The sequence below is a fragment of the Carcharhinus amblyrhynchos genome, chromosome 9 (assembly GCF_965287045.1).
Source record: "Carcharhinus amblyrhynchos chromosome 9, sCarAmb.v2.hapA, whole genome shotgun sequence".
Taxonomy (NCBI): domain Eukaryota; kingdom Metazoa; phylum Chordata; class Chondrichthyes; order Carcharhiniformes; family Carcharhinidae; genus Carcharhinus; species Carcharhinus amblyrhynchos.
The window spans coordinates 77,025,714-77,048,515 of record NC_137332.1 but is presented as its reverse complement, the minus strand read 5'-3'; the positions used below and the strand labels follow the sequence as shown (position 1 = coordinate 77,048,515).

The 22,802-nt window shown below is 41.7% G+C and overlaps 1 protein-coding gene across 1 annotated transcript in view; it reads right to left on the bottom strand.

Moving 5' to 3' along the window:
- astn1 (astrotactin 1) overlaps nucleotides 1-22,802 on the bottom strand; it is a 2,322,431-nt gene that overhangs the window by 1,333,276 nt on the left and 966,353 nt on the right. Inside the window, exons 6-7 of the mRNA XM_080195939.1 lie at nucleotides 20,943-21,089; nucleotides 7,631-7,798 (exon numbers count right to left, since the gene is read on the bottom strand). Coding sequence (XP_080052065.1) covers nucleotides 7,631-7,798; nucleotides 20,943-21,089 — 315 coding nt within the window. The remainder of the gene's footprint in view (nucleotides 1-7,630; nucleotides 7,799-20,942; nucleotides 21,090-22,802) is intronic.

The following is a 22,802-nucleotide window of genomic DNA, read 5'->3' as shown; positions in this document are numbered from 1 at the left end:
CCGGAGGAAACCCACGTAGACAAGAGAGAATGTGCAGACTCTGCAGAAGACTTTGCACAGACAGTGACCCAAGCTGGGAATCAAATCCGGTCCCAAGCACTGTGAGGCAGCAGTACTAACTGCTGTGCCGTCCCAAGGCAGAAAAGTGACGCTAAGGCCACAATCAGATCAGCCATGATATTTCTGAATGGTGAAGCAGCCTCAAGGGGCTAACAGCCTACTGTTGCTCCTAATACTCATATTCTTAGGAATCAACAGCAAATAATTGGGTAACAATCCATTTAAAGCAGTGGTTTAAACTATTTTTGTTTGAAATATTCCTTTTCAAATGTTGTAGTAATCACTGACTCCCTACCATCTACATTATAATACTACATTATACAATAATCACAAGAAGGTGCTGTATATAAAAGCGTTTCCTTAACGCTTTGAAGAAAAGAGGTATCGAGATATCAATGAGATGGATGTGTTTCATTCCCTTTGTCGCCTGCCTACCCTTGTTATTGTATATATTTAGCCATCCTCTGTTCCTGCCTTGCAATTTACACCAGCCTCCCCCCTCCCCACCCTACCCCTGCTCTTATTTTGCAAACCCCTTGGAAAATCTCTTCCAGAGCCGAGCCCAGTTTGTGAACCAGTGTTTCAAAGGAAGAGCTGATGTTTCTCCAGGTTGCCAAATCTACTTCTTCCTCCTGTCCAACTTTTTTTCTGTTTCTTGTGAAGAAACTGGTTCTTGTTGAAATACAAGCACGTGACTCAGACAAAAGCTTCCAGATCCCACCTAAGAAAGTTGTTCTTTGCCCAGCTCAAACCAACCCTGTAATTTAGTTCAGGGTAAACTTAAATCCCTGAAATCATTCCTTTCATTACAGTATTTCTTAACCAGTGAAAATTACAATGCTAATTCTCAGGAGTTGATTGTTCTGTTAATGCAAGCAACAGATTATTTGTGGATTATCTGCAGCACAAATGTTCTCCTAACTTGTCTTCATTATGTCTTTGATGCCACACACCCTCTATTCTTCAATTACTTTTTCTTCTCTATACAATTGGTTTTGCCTTTGTTTAAATTCATTTATGGGATGTGAGCATCACTGACCAAACCAGCATTTCTTGTCCACCCTAACTACCCTCCATTTCAAAGGGCATTTGAGAGCTAGCTGCATTGCTGTGTATTTGAAGTCACATGTAGGCCAGACCAGGTAAGAATGGCAGATTTCATTTCCTAAAGGACATTAATGAAAAAGATGGGCTTTTACAGCAATCAATAAACGTTTCATGGTCACCATTTGACTCTTAATTCCATTTTTTTTTATTGAATTGAAATTTCACCATCTGCCATGGTAGGAGTTGAACGAGGGTCCCCGGAACTTGCCCTGGGTCTCTGGATTATAAGTAGAGCGACAACGCCACTGCATCACTGCCTGGACTGATCATTGTGATGTAGACATTGGGCGGGATTTTCCAACCCTTCCCGCCAGCAGGACGGGCAAGTCATGCAAAAAGCCCTAGGCTTTGGCAGGACCAGAAAATCCCAACAGCGCCAATGGCAAGCCATCTCCACTGGCGGAGGCTGGAAAATCCAGCCCATTGTGTACATAATCCTGTAACACATTACATAGGATACCCTGTAATTACCAAATTCTAATCAAGGACCCACACGGGATATTAATTCAGCTTTCCTTTCTAGACGCTGACCCTCTCCTATTTATTATTTCAAGTATTTTGATATTACAATGCTTCAAGTTGGGTGACAACTTCCAGGCAGAAACTTCTCAGTGCTTCTTTCTAGGCGTTATTTTTTGAAGTTTTATGTTTATAGTACATAAGGTTCTCCTCGACGGAATGTTTTGGCCACATCACGGAGTGGATGGGGCTGTAAAATGCAGAAAGCCACTCACACCATCCATTGGCTTCAGCAGAAGTGCAAAATGCAAAAGGCGGGAGGAACCGTAACATATTGTCCCTCATTCCATTTTAAATACTTACTAAAGCTGAAATTTGCCTGTAATGTTCAGAGAATCTGTTTTGTGGGCACAGGAAGAAGTCTTACAACACCAGGTTAAAGTTGAGGAAGGAGTAGCGCTCCAAAATCTCTTCATACCAACTAAACCTGTTGCTCTTTAATCTGGTGTTATGAGACTTCTTACTGTGCCCACTCTCATCCAACACTGGCAGCTCCACATCATGGCTATTTTGTGGGAGCAGCACTGAGTCCGAAATGCTGCTTTAACGTATGCATACAAATATTTGCCGAATTGTTTGACTGTTTATGCAATCTATGTAGTGTGAGTGGGCTGTCAGTGAACCCTGTTTCAAACGTAACCAATATGCTGTGCAAAGATTCTTCAGCTGGAGCCTGAAATACAATTGTGCACCGTATATCAAACATACATCAACAGGCATGAAGAGTGTGTTAAAGTGTGTATTCTGCATGTCATCGGGCCCCATATCGAACAATAAACACATACCACAGATCAAAGCAAGCTGCCAAGTCAAGAATATGCCAACACTTCAAAATGTGATAACCCAGTGGCATCTGCCTGCTGCATCACAAAACTGCAAAGATATGTCATATTCATCGCTTTAATATCAGCTTAAAATTGTATGAAAAGTTTGTCCTCTGAGCAGTTGCTTCTGTGCAGGCAACAAGAACAGCAAAAACTCTCCTGTCATTTGGTAGGACCATCACAGAATTGTTACAGTGCAAAAGGAGGCCACATGGGCCCATCATGCTTGCACCAGCTCTCCAAACAAGCATTATGACTTAGTGCCATTCCCCTGCCTTTTCCCCATACTCCTGCACAATCTCATCATCTTGGATTACTCGATTGATCACTATCAACTCCCTGTAAGGCTTAATGAAATTTACCCTCACAACACTGGTGGCACAGCTACCTGCATGTTTTGCTAACATGCTATCGACAATAAACACTGGCTGGCTGTGGATCCATTTTGCAGCTGACCGATCAGCAATGTGAGGTCCAATTTTACCCTTCCTACTCCTGATTCAAGTGATGATGTTGCAACATTTCATCTCTCGACTGATTAAAGCTCCTTTGGTTTTGAGAAATGAACAAATAATTATTAATCAAAAATAATTTTATGTTGTTCGCCATCCGTCCCTGTAATGTGTTGGGAGCAAGTTTGAAGTTTATTTCAAGCACTTTCAGCAGTTGGAGAGAGGAGATCAACGGTTCAGGAATCGATGTTGATAGCCAACAGGATAATGGCCATGCTATCTGCTGGCATGGAGATGGTTAAGGCCACTGATGGAGTGATCACATCACTATGAAATCTCATGTATCAGTCTATTCTGAATTTGGGTCAAACTAAGATTGAACAGCACAGTGATAAAACACCTCTTGCTGACGGTACTCCTCTGCAATAGAGAGAATTCAACTAAAAGTATTACTGCTCACAGAGGCGTGCACTAATATTAGTCTGCTTGTACTCAGCTCAAATCTGATTTATATTGCTTCTGTTAAATAGACTTTCTGACGCTGAACCATTTCCCGTTCAATAATGACAATCTAGAAATTATGAAATAGTGTCCTCTGAAACAGAATAATGGTGCCCACGTTGTATTTAACAAGGGCAACACACACCATATGCAGCATATTTCTAGCCCTAATCTAATCAATTTGGCACTGTTGAAGAAGTCTTCCTGTGATGCTTTACAAGACAAATGTTCTTAACTCTCTTAAAGATATCTGTACAGCTGGTAATAGGATTATGGACCAGTCAGTTCCTGGCAGCAGATGCATTTATCTGTTAATTGTTATTCCTGCTATCAGGATACTTCATTAAGGGCTTCTTGCTACCACTTTTGCACAGATAATTATTTTGTTTCATACCAGTAGATGTTAAATCTTTCCCTGAGGAATAACGGCTTTTAAATCTCCAATTTATGCACACATTATTACCATCTTTCTCATGACTTTTTTTTGGCAGTTCCATACTCCTATCTTTCTGGTGACTTTTTGGTAATCCCATACCAAGATATTTACCTATATTATTCTGTCTATCAGTGCAGAACTAACAAAGCTTTGCATCATTTGCCAGTTCAAAATAGACAACATCACACAATAGGAGGCTGGGGAGATAGGAGAAGGTTTTGACAATTTGCTTTGTTTATAATGCAAGTTAATAGAAACCTAAATAATGAACAGAGGATTAAATGGGGGAAAAATTGAAAAAAAAATAAACTTTCTAAAATGTAAAGGGTTTATTTGAGAAATTTATGGACTCATTATTCAAACCAAATCTCCCACACAGTCCAAAGAGCAACCTTGGAGCCAGTTGATGAGCAAGTACAACAGGTTGTAGGGCTTTGCTTCGTTGACCATGACAGTTAATCTAATCCAGCATGTAAATGAGCTGAACTATTTGAATGTTCTCTGACCACTGTCTACAAACGTCAGCTCAGCCAGAATTCCAAGGCAACCTTTGAATAATCTTGGATTGTGCTTGGATTGTTTTTAAAATCAGTGCTATGTGGTGTTATATGAACGTTACTTGTAGCAAAGCCAAAATGTGAACAATTAGATAGATATTTGTGTTGCGAAGCAGCAAGTTCACATTTACAACACAAGCACTACACATGTAAGCAGAGTGAAGCACCAAACATGGGCCAGGATTTTCTGGCTCCTTCACAGCAGGATCCACTGCAGGACATGCACAGACTAAAGTTTATTGAGTTTTGACGGGACCAGATGATCATAGCAGCAGACATTGCCAAAAATCCCACTCATGATCAGTCATTTGGTTTGTGTACATCTGTAAACAGAGCTGCCATAAGGTGCTCACTCGATGGGTGGAATTTTCCAGCCCTTCTGAAAGTGGGATCTTCCAATCCCACCAGTGGTTTCTATGATCTCCTTATGACAAGTTCTCTGGCAGCAGATGGTAAAACCCTGTACACATTGGCAGAATCAGAAAGTTCCATTCCTGGTTCATTGCACACCACCTTCACCACTCAAAAACATGCTGGGGTTGGGGAATCCTACCCTAAATATTATATGATTACACTTATTCTTAGTTTTTCCTCAAAACTTTATTTCTGTTTTGGGCTTGCTATTTGGTCCCTCTAATCTGCCCAGGTCCCTCTGCAAAGTCGCCCGATTTCCCATCTACATCAACGAAGATGAAGTGGAAATGGTTGAGAGCTTCAAGTTTCGAGGTGTTCAAATCATCTACAACCTGTCCTGGTCCCTCCACACTGATGCTACAGTTGAGAAAGCCCATGAACATCTCTACTTTCTCAGGAATCTAAGGAAAATTGGCATGTCCACTACGACCTTCACCAAATTTATAGGTGCACCATAGAAAGCATCCTTTCTGGATGCATCACAGCTTGGTAATGCTCCTGCTGTGACCAAGACTGCAAGAAACTACAAAGGGTTGTGAATGTAACCAAGTCCATCACACAAACGAGCCTCCCCATTGCCTCCATCAATGTTCCCCGCTGCCTCGGAAAAACAGGAAGCATAACGAAGGACCTCATATTCTCTTCCATCTTCTTCCATTGGGAAAAAAAGATACAAAAGTCACATACCAAATGACTCAAGAACAGCTTCTTTCTTGCTGCGATCAGGCTTTTGAATGGACCTACCTTATATTAAACTGATCTTTCTCTACACCCTCGCTATGACGATAACACCATTACATTCTACACCCTCTCCTTTCCTTCTCCCTTATGTATTGTATGAATGGTATGTTTTGTCTGTATAGCACGCAAGAAACAATACTTTTCATTGTATCCCGGTACACGTGACAAAAATAAATCAAATCAAATACCTTACATTAACTGGATATTTATCCTTAAAGAGTTTAAGTTGTCTTGCATTGGATGAATCATCTTCCCTGGAATCAGTTGTGTAGCAGACATTGTCAAGCCTGGCTATATTTTAAGTTATGGAAGGAAAACATCTGTGATGGTTATTGATCATAATTGATGAAAAATAAAGTTAAATGATATAAGATGGCTCAGATAACTGGAGTTTCTTGATTAGGACTCCCTTGACCATCTCAGCAGATAGTTGCAATGTTGACATAGACAAATAAATTACTTGCAACATTGAAAATAAGTATTCCGTTGTCCTTCATAAATTGACAGCATCAATGTCATGACATGGAATAATAGTTTGGATAATTGCATGCCTTTGGAATCTACACACCCATTTTCAGTCACTGTCTTTAAAACAGACTTCTCAGTGAGTGAATTTTGCATTTCAGTTGTGATCTCGCTCAAGAACGATGTTCTACTTCATAAATGTTGATGTAACCACAAAGTCGACAGCAAGTGAAATGTTCATGACTCAAAAGGTTTCAGAGCAGCCAGTTCCCATGTCTTACACTTATTCCTGACTCAGGAATAACACAGAACTTTCAACAAGTCAATCACAGTGAACAATGGAATGGAGAAAATCAATGTACCACTTAATCCCAATTAAATCTGGATATGAAGTTCAATTCTTTCCCATTTTGGCACAGCATTCCCTGTTCAAATGCACTCTGAGCTGATAACTGTCGATTATTAAACTCTTTGGAAGTTAAAATATTTGAGAAACAAAAAAATCTCAAATACTTGCTTTACTCTTCTTTCAATTTCTTACTGAAAACAATTATCAGCTTATTGTAGTTTTATGGTAAATACTTTAAGTCTATAACATGCAGTAAAATACATTGACATATGATTTAATTAATGCAGAAATATGAAATAAAAACTGAAGTGTACATAAAAATTCACCTTGCTTGCATTTGTGGGAGTTTTAAAACATTGAACTAATAGAAAGCATGTTCCAACTCCAATTCTCTGCTGCACCTAGTGGCACTGAAGCAGAATTTTGTCTGCTTCCATTGCTAATAATTCCTACAACAGATCACTAGTCTGTTACCAGGGGCTTGTTGCTTGAGGGGCCCCATTTTGCATCCAGTGTGGCTGACCAAGAGTCTCTCCCGCTCTTACTGACAGCTGTTGGCCTGTTTGGAAGAACTTATGGGATGACACTCAATCTGTATGACTGCATTACCAATGCACCTTCCTTGACAATCAAGTCCTGAGATTTCACTTGAACCTGGAGCTTCTGGCTCAGAGGTAGGGATGCTACTCACCGTACCACAAGACCATAAAAAGAATGTAGCATATAAAAATTCATAATGTATTTATTAGAATATTCAAATCAATAGGCAGGGTAAGATAAATTACCACCAATTTGGCCATTTGTTCTTGATGGCCAACTTTGCAGGTGATGTATACTTGTCACAGATATGTAACAAGAAACTTTGCAAGACAGTCCTTCTATTCCAAGTGCATAAACTTTGTCTTTCAACAAATTTCACTTTCAAGGCAGTTTTGCATTGTTGGGAGTCCAGGTTCGGTCAACTTCTATATGTTGGACAAATGAAAGAACTGTCCAAGTGAGGGGAAAGACAAATAAATATAACCTGCTCTGCGAGAAGAACTCACTTCTCTTCTCCATTCGCTTACCAATTCCTCCACATGACCCTTCCAGAGGCTGATCCATGATGTGCTTTCTGGAGCTTTGGTTGCATAGAAACCTTTTTATCAATGCTTCCATGTCACCAAATCAGCATTTTAAATGTCAGTGATGAGGACAAGCCTTACCTGTGTCCATGTCGCACTCATGCTCACAGGGGTCAGTTAGGCGACGGCCACATAACTCCATTACCCAGGGACCGCTGCTGTTCTGTTGGTGGTAGAGCACCACTTGTGCCGGATTCAGCCAGTCTCTGGCAACTAATTGGCTTCCATAAAGCAAGATAAATCGGCTGCCTAAGCAGAGAGAAACAGCAAATTAATGTCATCAACCTGACATTGAGATGAAACTGCACATAAATCAATTAATCTTGGATGGCAAAACAAAATTCATTCATACTTTGTAGAAGAATATCTATTTCAGTGGGAAGGTGGAGCGTTTTATAGAAAATAGTCAATTCGAACTGCTGACCAATAAGAAGTAAAATCAGTGGAAAGTTCCACAACAAAATTAAGTACCTTTTCATTATACCCGAAATACACTGGGGGCAAGTGAATCAGTCTGTTTGCCAAAATGTGTTTCTGTCCCGCATCCTCTTCATCACACAAAGCTGTGCACTTCCTTCTCCTTAACACTATTCACTTCTGTCTGTACCTCAACCCATCAGTCACTTTATTTTGTGCTTCATCTGTGCTTTGTCATGTTCAGTCTTGTCTGTTCCTATGTTTTCAGCACAGCTTTCATTGTTCTACCCTCAGAAAACTTTGTATCATCTGAAACTCTGCTCCCTATATTCAATCATACACCAAGTCCCACTTAGCTATCACTCCAGTCCTCACTGATCAACAGTGCCTCCTGGTCCTTCATACTTCAATTTACTACTCACATGATCTTGTTTCAAACTCTTCAAAACTTGCTCCACCCTAACCTCCTCCACCTCTACAGTCATCCATCTAACAGTCCCTAAGCTCTTCACCAGCTTCTGATACATTTCTCCTGTTTACTATACCCATTCACAGCTGTGCTCATAGCTGCCTCAATCCTCTGTTCTGAAATTCTATTCTACACTCCCTGCCTCTTATCTCTTTTTGGTTGTATTTTAACCCACCTCAATGTCTCCTGTTTTTTTAACCCAGCATAGTTTTTTTTTAGAACACCTCTTTGGAATAGCTTATGAGATTCTTCAACATCAAGAGCAATTAGGAACGGGCATTAAATGCTGGCTTAGCCAACAGTGCCCACATCCCATGAATAAATTAAAAAGGCACCACATAAATACGTTGTTGTTGCTACAGGCATATGCTGAATTAAGTGCAGCTTATTCTGGGTGCATATAGAAAAGTCAGAAATAACCATATTTTAAACAGGATTGAACTAATGTGTTAATGCAGCCTCTGCATACATCAATATTTCATTGCAATAATGTAAATAATTAATATCATCATAAGCCTATAGTTTTCAATGGGATGGGGGAAACTTGACATAATTTCTGTACACAATTTGTGCACGGTACGTCAAAGATGCAGTTTATAAGGATTATTTGACGAGTGCTGTATCAGAAACAATGCAAGGGGCTCCATCGATGATTTAATGCATCTGCACATTGAATAATGTGGTACATTGTCAAACAAATATAAAGCTTAAACTCTAGGAAGTAGTGTTTTCAGCACTATAGAATCTCTTGAACTACAACGATTGTCTTCACAATAAGAAGTACATCAGACGTCATATTTATAAAGGAGTTTGCACACACAAACACAATCAATAACAGCTGGCAACTTTAAGAGCAGGCAAATCATAATGCTCATTTCAAATAACATGTGAGATTCATAAGGACTCTATTTTGCAAATAACCTCCAGCTCACTACATTTTCCATAAGTCTGGAGTTGATGCATAGGAATAAATCAACTGCAACAATCCCTTCAACTGATACTGATGTTTTGCCCAAATATTGGTCATTACTAACTGCTTTTATTTCCAGATCATCTAGAATACTCCATCAAAGAATTACAAAAAACTAAAATAAGAGAGATCTTGACCTCCAATTATTCTAATGTGCTTAGTGTTCAGTTAACCATGGCAAGTACTATAGATATCTGTAATCAAGCTCATTATGATAAATGCATCCAATTCAAAGTATGTTAAATGCTACAGAGCAGTTTATGTAAACACTTAGGAACAGTCAATCCCAGGAAACAGTCAACATGTGTACACAGTAGGGGGTATCAAAACTTGTACGGTGCCAGACAGTGCAGAAAAAAATGAAAATGTACTATAATCTGAACAGCATAATTGAAAGATCATTTAATCCTTTTACAAATGTATACAAGTCAGTCTCTGACAAAATATATATTTGTTTTCATCAGATGAGGGACTGATTTTTCCCATACATGTTGAATTTAAAAGGCTATGGCAAACACGAATGTTCTCCCTGCTGGTTCAAAGAACGTGGAGAGTTTTTATTAGACTAAACAGTTGGGGTCTTGCAGTCAATCTGATGAAGCAGTTCACCATCAAATGCTTGCTCACTTTTGAGGAATGCCTCTGCACAGTCACACACACAATAGACATTTGAATCATCTACAAGTCACAGTTCACTGTATAGATGAGGGCAAAATTCTGACTCTCCTCTCCTAATCTAATGTTTTCACTTTGTTTATTTGTGAGATTGCTGTGCTATTTCTTAATTGAACAAAATCTTTAATCTCAAAATATTATTATTAACTAGGAAGTATTGCACTGCAGGTACAGATTACAGAGTACTAAACTTTGCAGAAGAGCAGAATCAAAAGGAATGTTTAGTATGCAGGTACATTCTTGAGACTAGTCCTACGGGTAACTAAATAAGTCATAGAGCCAATGTTTACTAAACATCTAGATGACTTATGATGGCATTTTACAGTTTTAGGAACTGTAATATTAACATCAAAATTAAAAATAAACAACATCAATGGACATAAATTTTCCACTGGCTGAATGCATTTAATAGTAGCTACTTGTTTTACCTACACACTGAAGATTCATCAATGACAAATGACAGGGTGAGATGAATTAATTTGGAAGGAGGCTCTTGTGGAGCATAAACACTGATGTGGATCAGTTGGGTTGAATGGCCTGTTTCTGTGCTGTAAAGTCTATTTAACACGTATGTGATAAGAAAACCTACAGATGTTGGAAGTCTGATATTAAACATGAAATGCTGGTTCACAACAGCAAGTTTTTCAACACCTGTAAAGAAACAAAAGACAGGTGATTGATATTGAAAATCTTTGTCAGAAACAAAGACCGATAGATAAACCATATATCTAAGCAAAGGTAGAAAAGTGAGAAAAAGGGAGTAACAGGGAAAATCAACTGACATGCCAATTACAGAGAGGCAGAAAATCAAAGGAGTGACGGGTAAACTATACGCTTTGGGATGTTTCCCTTTGTCAGTGTTCGGACACTTGCTCTTCTGAATATATTTTAATGACCTCAACTTTCGAGTACAGGGCACAATTTCAACATTTGCTGATAACATGTGACCTGGAGGCACTGTGACGAGGATAAGGAGAACTTGTTGGAATTGGTGAAGAAGAAATTCAACACAGGGAAGAGTAAAGTGATTGATTTTGGTAGGAAGAGCATGGAGAGAAAACATAAAATAAAGGGTACAATACAAAAGGGGATGGAGGACCAGAGGGACATGGTTAAAAAGAGCAAAAGTCATTGAAGGTAACAGGGCAGGTGGAGAGAACAGTTGATAAAGCATATAGTATCTTCAGCATTATTAGAATGATAGAAATAATATAGTACAAGAAGGGGACTATTTGGGCCATCCTTGATCATGCTGACCCAAAGACTCCTAGGTGCCCTTTCTAATCCCAGCTTTCTGCACATGACCTATAACCCTGCAGCTTACAGCACTAAGATTCAGATCCAGATACATTTAAAAAGTTAGGGTCTAATCGCATGGACTAGGGTGTACGACTGATCATCTTAATCACATTTTGATGTAATGTTTTAAGTCTCCTTTCTGTTTTGTCTTTTGTTTCTGGCAGTTCCCTTCTTGCTTTGTCTCTGAGTTTGTTTAATTTTGTTAATTTGATTCAACCAAAAGAAGTGCCTCCACCACCAAATGAGGCAGCGAATTACAGACAGCCACCACCCTCTGCGAGAAGTAAGTTTTCCCTCATGTCCCTCTAATCCTTCTGCCACTTAGCTTGATTCTATGACCCCAGGTTTTTGAATTCCCTGCCAAGGGAAACATGTTCCTCCTGCCTCCTTCAGCTCTCCCCCTCACAATTTTGCATACTCAATCATGTCCGAAGACCAAAGGTTTGAGATGTGTCTATTTTAACGCCAGGAGTGTAGTGAATAAAGTGGATGAGCTTAGAGCGTGGATCACTGCTTGGAATTGTGATGTGGTGGCCATTACAGAGACTTGGATGTCTCAGGGACAGGACTGGATACTTCAGGTGCCAGGTTTCAGATGTTTCAGAAGGGACGGAGGGAGGCAAAAGAGGTGGGGGAGTGGCACTGTTGATCACGGCTGTAGAGAAGGTGGACACCTTGGAGGGATTGTCTATGGAGTCTCTGTGGGTGGAACTTCGGAACAGGAAGGGGTCGATAACTTTATTGGGTGTTTTCTATAGGCCGCCCAATCGTAACAGGGATGTTGAGGAGCAGATAGGGAAACAGATCCTGGAGAGATGTAGTAATAACAGAGTTGTCGTGATGGGAGATTTTAATTTCCCAAATGTCGATTGGAATATCCTTAGGGTAAGGGGTTTGGATGGGGGGGGGGGGGGGGGGGGGGGGGAAGGAGAGAGTTTGTTAGGTATGTTCAGGAGGGTTTCCTGACACAGTATGTGGATAAGCCTACAAGAGGAGAGGCTGTACTTGATCTGGTATTGGCTAATGAACCTGGACAGGACCTCTCAATGGGAGAGCATCTTGGGGATAGTGATCATAACTCTATCTTCTTTACACTAGCATTGGAAAGAGAAAGGATCAGGCAAGCTAGGAAAGTGTTTAGCCATCAGGAGAAATATGAAGCCATCAGGCAGAAAATTAGACGAGTAAATTGGAAAGAGGTATTCTCGGGGAAAAGTACCGAAGTAAGGTGGCAGATTTTCAAGGAACGTTTGTCTGGAGTTCTGCATGACAATGTTCTGGTGAGACAGGGAGGTTTTGGTAGGTTTCGGGAACCGTGGTGCATGAAAGTTGTAATAAACCTTGTCAAAAAGAAAAGAAAAGCGTACAATAGGTTCAGAGAGCTAGGTGATGTTAGGGATCTAGAGGAGTATACAGCTTGGAGGAAGGAACTTAAGAAGGAAATTAGGAGAGCCAGAAGGGGTCATGAGAAGGCCTTGGCAAGTAAGATTAAGGAGAGCCCTAAGGCATTTGACAAATATGTGAAGAGTAAAAGGATGAGTTGCAAAGGAATAGGACCTATAAAATGTGAAAGTGGGCATATTTGTACAGAACGGGTAGAAATAGCAGAGGTGCTTAATGAATACTTTACCTCGGTGTTCACGGTGGAAAAAGATCTGGGTGGTTGTACTGCAGGCTCACGGCAGACTGAAAAGATTGAGTATGTGGACATTAAGAAAGAGGATGCGTTGGAACTTTTGAATAGCATCAAGATAGATAAGTCGCCGGGACCGGATGAGATGTACCCCAGGTTACTGTGGGAGGCGAGGGAAGAGATTGCAGAGCCTCTGGCGATGATCTTTGCATCATCAATGGAGATGGGAGAGGTTCCAGAGGATTGTGGATGTGGTTCCTATATTCAAGAAAGGGAATAGGGATAGCCCAGGAAATTACCGACTGGTGAGTCTAACCTCAGTAGTTGGTAAGTTGATGGAGAAGGTCCTGAGGGACAGGATTTATGAACATTTAGATAACTTCAATATGCTCAAAAGTAGAGAGCACGGCTTTGTCAAGGGCAGGTCATGCCTTATGATCCTGGTTGAGTTCTTTGAAAATGTGACTAAACACATTGATGAAGGAAGAGTGGTAGAGGTGGTTCATATGGACTTAAGCAAGGCGTTCAATAAGGTCCCCCTTGCAAGACTTCTTGAGAAAGTGAGAGAGCATGGGATCCAAGGGGCTGTTGCCTTGTGGATCCAGAACTGGCTTGCCCGCAGAAGGCATAGAGTGGTCGTAGATGGGTCTTTTTCTGCGTGGAGGTCGGTCACCAGTGGAGGGCCCCAGGGATCTGTTCTGGGATCCTTGCTGTTTGTCATTTTCATAAATGACCTGGATGAGGAAGTGGAGAGATGGGTTGGTAAGTTTGCTGATGACACGATGGTTGATGGTGTTGTGGATAGTTTGGAGGGAAGTCAGAATTTGCAGTGTGATATCGATAGGATGCAAGACTGGACGGAGAAGCGGCAGACGGACTTCAACCCAGATAAATGTGTAGTGGTCCATTTTGGCTGGTCAAATTGGATGAAGGAGTATAATATCAAGAGTAAGACTCTTAGCAGTGTAGAGAATCAGAAGGACCTTGGGGTCTGGGTCCATCGGCCTCTTAAATTGGCCTTGCAGGTAGAGAATGTGGTTAAGAAGGCATGTGGTGTACAGGCCTTCATCAATCGAGGGATTGAGTTTAGGAGTTGGGAGATAATGCTGCAGCTTTACAAGACCCTTGTCAGACCCCATTTGGAGTACTGTGCTCAGTTCTAGTCGCCTCATTACAGGAGGGATGTGGAAGCTATTGAAAGGGTGCAGGGGAGATTTACAAGGATTTTGCCTGGATTGGGTAGCATGCCTTATGAAGATAGGTTGAGGGAGCTTGGTCTTTTCTCCTTGGAGAGACAAAGGATGAGAGGTGACCTGATAGAGGTGTACAAGATGTTGAGAGATATTGATCAGGTGGATTCTCAGAGGCATTTTCCCAGGCCTGAAATGGTTGCTGTGAGAGGACACAGATTTAAGGTGACGGGGAGTAGGTACAGAGGAGACGTCAGGGGTAAGTTTTTCACTCAGAGGGTGGTGGGTGAGTGGAATCAGCTGCCGTCGGTGGTGGTGGAGGCAAATTTGATAGGGTCTTTTAAGAGACTTCTGGATGAGTACATAGGACTTAATAGGATTGAGGGTTATAGGTAAGCCTGGTAGGTAGCGATATGATCGGTACAACTTGTGGGCCGAAGGGCCTGTTTGTGCTGATACGTCCTTCCTGTAATGTGGTGACCGCAACTGCACATAATAATCCACTTCTGGTCTCATCAGAGTTTTATACGTTCCATCATTATATCCCTACTTTTGTATTCTCCACCTCTGGCAATGAAAGAGAGCATTCCATATGCCTTCTTTACAACCTTATCTCCCTGTACTGCTACTTTTAGGAACCTGTGCACTTGCATACCAATATCTCTCACTTCATCTACCCCTCTCAATATATTCCTGTTTATTGTATTTTCCCTTTTACTGTTTGACCGCGCTAAATGCGTTACCTCACATTTATCCGAGTTGAATTCCACCTGCCACTATCCTACCCACTCCATCAACATGCTTATATCATTTTGGAGCTGATAGCTATCCTCTACACAGCCAGTTTTTGTGTCATCTGCAAATTTCCCATCGTCCCTCCACCTTGTTCAAGTCCAAATCATTAATATACAAAACAAACAGCAGGTGTCCCAACACCAAACGCTGTGGAACACCATTTGAAATAGTGTTCCATTCACAAGGCAGCCATTAACGATTATCATTTGTTTCCTGCTACTAAGCCAACCTTGGATCCAATTCATTGCATTACCCTACATCCCATGACCTACTTTTTTGACCAGGCTGCCGTATGTGACCTTGCTAAATGTCTTGCTAAAATCCATGTAGACAATATCCACTGCAACACCCTCATCAATCCTCCTTGTCACTTTCTCAAAGAATTCAATCAAATTTGGAAGATGTGACTTCACTTAACAAAGCCAGGCTGTCTATCCCTAACTAGTTCAGGTCTTTCTTTGTAACAATTTATCTGATCTCTCAGGATTGATTCTAACAATTTTCCCATCACCGAAGTAAAATTCACTGGCCCATAATTGTTTGGCATTTCCTTAGTCCTCCGGCACATCACCTGTGTCCAGTGAAGATTGGGAAATAATTCTCAGAGCACCTGCTACCTCCGTCAACATCCTAGGGAACAATCCTGACAACTTTTCCACTTTCAAGCATTCCAACTCCTCGAACTCTTCCCCTCTCATTCTGATTATTTTATCCAATATTTCACACTGCTCCTCTTGGATTACTGAGGAAAGATAGAAGAAGAAAGAAGCACCTCACCTCCTTCCTCAGCAAAATCCTTCGGTCACTAAACTCCAACTTAAGCACTCTACTGCAGTCCCAAAGTAGCACCCCAAAGCTAATTAATGGGGGCATAGAGTACAAGCGCAAAGAAGTAATGTTCAACTTGTATAAAGCATTGATTTGTCCTCAGCTGGAGTATTGTATCCAATTCAAGACTCCACACTTTAGGAAATTTTGAAGGTATTAGAGAGAGCGCAGAAAAGATGAACAAGAATGGTTCCAGAGATGAGGACATTCAATTACAAAGATAGAGTGAAGAAATTGGGACTCTCTTCGTTGCAAAAGAGGAGATTTAATAGAGGTATTCAGAATCATGAGGCACCTGGGCAGAATAGATGGGGAAAACTATTCCCACTTGTGAAAGGATTGAGAATGAGAGGGCATTTTTCCCAGGGCAAGTGGGCTCTCCATCATATGGGGAGACTGCCCAGTGAACCCTGCGAGTCTGGAGTTTGGCCCTGCTGAGGAGGCACTCTGTGGCCCACGGGCATGTCCCCTTGCAATGCTTACCCCACAACAGCACTCCTTCTAACCTTACCAACTAGCACCTCACCCCTACCTCCATTGCCAGGGTCTATCTCCCTGGCTGGCTCCAGCAATCCTTGATCCGATTTACCTTGCTGTAAGGCTTGGGCTATTGATAATTCTTACAGCTGGGCACAATGTCAACAGTGACCACTGCTCCTCGGCGCTGCTGGGGCTGAAGAGCTGCTGACCCTCTGATAGGTTAGTAGTTCGGTGAGTATGGCTTCCTTCTCTTAAAGGGGCAGGTGTCCTGTTGGCAGCTAATCTGTTGCTGAATTGTCATAGAATCTGGTCAGCACTTCCCCAAGGCAGGGTTGCCTCTTTCTTGGGGACACCATCTCCCCAACAAACCCAACTAAGTGACTCGAAACATACATAAACACTTTTTGACTTCTGCACTTCTGATGATTACAAAGGCCCAATCCTGCTTGCCTTACAAACAACATAAAAATAAGCATTTTACAAAAAGAGCAAAATTTATTAAGGGAGACTGCATTATTGATAATATACCACCAATGGGGTGATTTACAATTTAGAAGTGAGATTTTAAAATGTAAAATAGATGTAAATTAAGTTATTAGGCCTCACTGCTATTGTTACAAAATTCTGGAGGTTTCCCCTGAATGTGAACAATGTCCTGATTTATCCAGTTTTCCCTTCGATTCCTCCTTTTTCAGAAAATGGTTCTCCAGAAACAACATTGTGAATGCAAGTGTCACACCATTAAAATGTACAATTTGGGCAGTGTGATCATTCCTAGAAGCCCCATGAAATTATCAAAATATGGAAGTGGGAACAAAATGAAGACAAGTGAAGAACAGAGAAAGGAAAGGGATGGAGAGTGAAGCCCTATGCATAGCATGTTACTGAGGGGGTAACCAGAAACGCAGAGCAGGCTTGGACACAATGATAATTTACCCACGATTATGATGCTGGGAAAACGAGATGAAATTTGAAGTCACAGCTCGTCTGCCTCTCTGGCACTCTTTCTCAGGAGTGTTCACCAGACCAAGACTAATCAGCTCTTTCCCGTCCTCCCGGGTCTCCCCTACATCCTAGTTCCAAACACTAGCTGACACTGCTGCTCTGTGCTAGATAGGCCTGCTTTTACTTCTCTCTCTTTCTATTCAACCAAAACACAAAGAGATCCCAACCCAGAATTACTTTTGTTGAATGGTATTGATTAATTGTCAAAACATTCCATTCACACTTGTCCCAGCTCTGATTCTGATTTGTGTACTTTTTTATTCATTCGTGGGACACTGGCTGGCCAGCATTTATTGTCTACCCCTAGTTACCCATGGAAGGCAGTTGAGAGTCAACCACATTGCGGGGTCTCTGGAGTCAGCACTTTTTTCTACACATTCACTGGATATTTTTGGGGAACGCCTTTGAAACTTTTCAGATGCCACCGGTGGGTTGTGCTTCCTGCCCTTAATGCGTGCTCAACTATAGGAGATTATAGCGAGTGTATCGGCTGAAACATTGAGCTCCAAAATAGCAGTGTTGGTATCAAATCAGTGGTGCATGCTGATTTACATCATTATGTGCTTGCTGTGCCTATATCTAGTAAATGTAAGGTACATACAATTCACCAGTATTAGGTCCTGCATTCATCACGTCAGATATCTGCTGTAGATCTCACTTTAGATGCCCAAGGGTCTCAATTCTCCAAAAGGTATTAACAAGCCCAATTTCACATCCATAGGCTCCATGTACATTGCTGGCTTGCCAGACTGTTGGGGAAACCAGTTTAAATATTCTCCAGCAATTCTTTGTTACTTTCCCTTCTGCTCCAATAATTTCCACATTATCCCAGCTGTCACTGTCTCTTAGCCCTATAGTTATGCTGCATAAATTTGATATCTTAGCCAACTGACATTTGGCTCCTCAGAAAGCTCCAGCTTTCTAATTTTGTCTGTCTGCCAAGTTGATTTTGTCCAGTTTTCCATCTAAATAAATTAGTCCTGAAGAAATGACATAGGGACTCAAAACATTCACCAGAGACCTTGTCCGCGGCTGGGATTCTCCAATATTGCTGCAGTGAATGGAGTTTTGGCTGAGCACCAAATTCTCCATTCTCGATGGCAGCGGGAGTGGGGCGAACAAGATCACAGGATCCAGCCTGTTAACTCCTTATCTCTCTCCCTCCACATGCTGCCAGACCAGCTAAGTTTTTCCGGCATCCACTGTTCCTGTTTCATACTCCAGCATCCGCAGTATTTTGCTTATTACTTTCATGTTCCTGGCCACAGTTTTTCTATCATTTGCCATCATAAACTGTACGTACGTAACTTTGTTCATTTTACTTTGTTCATGTACTAACCAAATCATTCAAATTACCTTAAAAACAAAACTGCCGCTTTGTTCGCAAAGTAATTATTAACGCTTAAAATCAGATTCTAAGCTAAAATAAAACAATTAAAAAAGTGACATATGCCAAAACAACATGGTAACTTCTAGTCATTGAATTTTCTTCTGTGTGTTTTAATACCTTCAATAAAAACTGTTTACTTCAAGCGCCAGTCCATCGCAAAAGCCTAGACTTTGATTGGATTATTCTACTTCACAATCGACAAGGGAATTTCAGTCACATCTGTGCAGAATGAATGTCTGCAGAATTTACAAGTATGTGTCTGTGCATTGACAGAAATTAATTGACAGAAGGATGAGTTTACTCATCCTGTGAGGACTTGCTGGTAACATTTCCCCAAAGACTTGGAAAAAAAACTGAAAATTCAGTTTCAAAGTTTTTGTTCCAATAATAGGATGAATTAAAGTTTAAAGTTTATTTATTAGTGTCACATGTAGGTTTACATTAACATTGCAATGACGTTACTGTGAAAATCCCCTACTCACCACGCTCTGGCGCCTGTTTGGGTACGCTGAGGGAGAGTTTAGCATGGCCAATGCACCTAACCAGCATGTCTTTCGGACTGTGGGAGGAAACTGCAGCACCCAGAGGAAACACACACAGACGCAGGGAGACCATGCAGACTCCACACAGACAATCACCCAAGGCCAGAATTGAATCCAGGACCTTGGCACTGTGAGACAGCAGTGCTAACCACTGTGTCACCATGCCGGCCTTTGACCTCTTTCCCTCCAAAGCCCCCAGATCCCAGGATTACACTTCCTAGTGATCCCAAGTCTGATTCATTTCCCCCACATCCTATTTGTACGCAACTATGTCTTTTTAATCTGTTCAAAAGCACTGAAGTCAAGCTCTCACGTTGGAATCGTGCTGTTTATCATTGCAGATGTGCAATCATTAGATATTCTAACAAACTTTCCATTATGTAGTAAATGGAAGAGGCTGCCAATGGAATTTTAATTCCTCATACTCCTTATATTCAATGAAAAAAATTAAGTTGCTGATTTAGTTCTTCTGTGGTTCTAAAATGAATTACTATCCATTGAATAAGCAGGCACTGGGCCCTCCAGTTTTCCATTTCAAATACAAATTAATGTTTGTACCTCAATGTAATGTACTTACACTAACAAAATTTGCTTCCACTAATAACTTTCTCTACTCTTCACCCCTAAGTAAATTGTACCAGGGTAGAGGACTGGATTTTCCCACAGGCCCAGGACCGTAAACCAATTGGCCCTAAACTGGCACTGTTCAGCAATGAGACCAATTGCACAGTCTTCCAGGCTTCCATTCTAATTAGTCATCTTCACCTTCACCATAGTATTAAGAACAGTAGGTTAATCCTTGATGCTACTGGCCCAATCAAAGGGCCAACAGCCCTGAAGCCTTGGCAATCCCATTGGGAGGACAATGGGTGTTGCTGAGGGAAGGTGGGCACCACAAGGGTGTCTCGTTTAAAGTTTTTAAAGTTTTTTTTTAAAGCTGATCTATTAGTATCACAAGTAGGCTTACATTAACACTGCAATGAAGTTACTGTGAAAATCCCCGAGTTGCCACACTCTAGTGATTGTTTGGGTTCACTGAGTCAGAATTTAGCATGGTCAATGTAGCTAACCAACACATCTTTTGGATTGTGGGAGGAGACCAGAGCACCCGGACAAAACCCATGCAGACACAGGGAGAATGTGCAGACCCCGCACAGACAGTGACCCAAGCCGGGAACCGAATCCAGATCCCTGGCACTATGAGCCACTGTGCCACCTTAAGGTCCTTCACTGGCCAACACATGGAGGTTGCACTGAATACTCCTGAAGCTGACAATAATATTGGATGAGAGGAAAGCCTCTCTGTAGGCCTATTTTCTGACACAGCTGCAGGCCCACCAATCGGGCATGGAGCCACTTGGCTTAGGCCACCACCAGGAGGTGCCAAGATTGTGTGGGCGGCCACACCATGTGGTGGGGGAGAATGCTTGAGCATTGATTAAAAAAAAAGGCAGCAGCTCAAAATGGTTTCCATGATTGATTGGTGGCCTGCCTCCATGGAGTAGGCAGTGGCTTGGATCTCAACTTAATCCTGGGAAGGCCATCCCCAAATGGCTCCATGCTATGTTTCTAGCTCCCCCATCTTCAACCCTATCTCCAGGTGACTGGGAAAATCCACCCTCATGGTTCCATAGCCAATACGTTTGCCCTTTGTATCATTCTTGAATGCGCTGAAGCAGTGTTAGATTTTCTGTACTCACCATCTGCAATGAGATGTTCTGGGACATGAAGAACAACCTTGACAGACAAAGGGCAGGTCAGGTGGGAGCCATAAACCAACCCAATCACACAACCAATCACACTTATCAGCGTCAGGGTGGTTTTATTGATAGGGCTCCGAGGAGAACCTGCAAACAAGACGAAAAAAAAGTTCATTACCAACGTGAACAAAATTGCACTAATTTGTGTCCTGATATTAAGGAAGATGAATGAATTTTCCAAATAATTAATACGGGAGGATAAGCAGCAGTTATTTGCATGGGTGCTTATCAACAGTTTCTTCAGTATGAATCTAAGAGCAAAATACCTGCATGAAGCAAAGGCACTTTCACTGCCCAATTTGGATCTGGGCTATACAAACCAGAAATGTTCTTTGTTTGATATCCAGCCAAGGCTAAAATAGCTCTGTTGGTATCATTTGTTGGAAATCTACTGCGTTGCTGACCTATACAGGGAGAAAATGTCAATTAATATTTCTCCTCCTAACTGTGACCTAGTCATTAGCCACAGAGTCATCGAGGTACACAGCACAGAAAATGGCTCTTCAGCCCATCGCATCTGCGCTGGTCAAAGACAAACCACCTAACTATTCTAATACTATTTTCCAGCACTTGGCCCATGGCTTTGTATGCCTTACCATCACAAGTGCACATCTAAATATTTTTGAAATGTTCTGAGCGTCTCTTCCTCCACCACCGTCTCAGGTAGTGAGTTTCAGACACCCATCACCCTTTGGGTGAAGTTTCTTTTCATTACTGCCCCTTACTTTAAATCTGTGCCCTGATTCATTGATCTGTCCACCAAGGGGGCAAAGTCTCTTCTTGTCCACTCCATCTATGCCCCTTATAATTCAATTGTCACCCCTTCAACCTCCCCTGCTCCAGGGAAAGAGAAAAAAAACCCCAGTCAATCCAATCTCTCCTCTTAAGTGAAACTTTCCTGCCCAGGTTAACATCCTGGTGAATCTCCTCTGCACTCTTTCTTATGCTGTCACATCCTCCGATAATGTGGATTCCAGAACTGCATACAATACTCTAGCTGTGGCTTCACCAATGTTTTTAAAGGCATGTATACCATATGCCTTCATAACACTTTATCCACCTGTCCCTCAACCTTAAGGGACTGGTTTATAAGCATACCAATATCCCTCTGATTCCTGGAGCTTCTCAGGGTCCTACAACCCATTATATGTTGCCTGGCCTTGTTTGTCCTGCAAAAGTGCATCACCTCACACTTATCCAGATTGAATTTCATTTACCACTGATCAGCCCATCTATATTGTCCTGTAATCGAAGGCTTTCCTCAATATTTACCACCCCACCAATTTTTCATATCATCCACAAACATACTGGTCAATCCTTCTATTTTCTAGTCTAGATCGTTTATATAAATCACAAACAACAAGGACTCCAGCACTGATCCCTGCCAGATCCCATTGGACACAGTCTTCCAGTCCGAAAAACCCTTCTCAACCAACACCCTCTGCTTCCCCTATCATCAAGCCAATTCTAAATCCAATTTTGCAAATTTCTTTGGATTCCATGGACTGTTCTTACTTTTGCTATCAGTTTCCCATGTGGGACCTTATCAAATGCCTTGCTGATACTCAAGAAGTCTACGTCATGCCATCTGGTCAGTGCCAATCTGGCAGTACTAACAAGTGCCTGGGGGACAATGCTAGGGGTGAACCCCAGAGGGAGCCTCATGAGGGAGAGGGAGGGGTTTGTGGTGGCGGAGAGCAGATATGGGAGCTGGGGATGGCTGTTTTTGGTGAGGAGGGAGGTGGGTAGGAGTGTGGTTTTGGTGTAGTTGGGGGGATTAGGGAAGGGCTCTGATGTTTA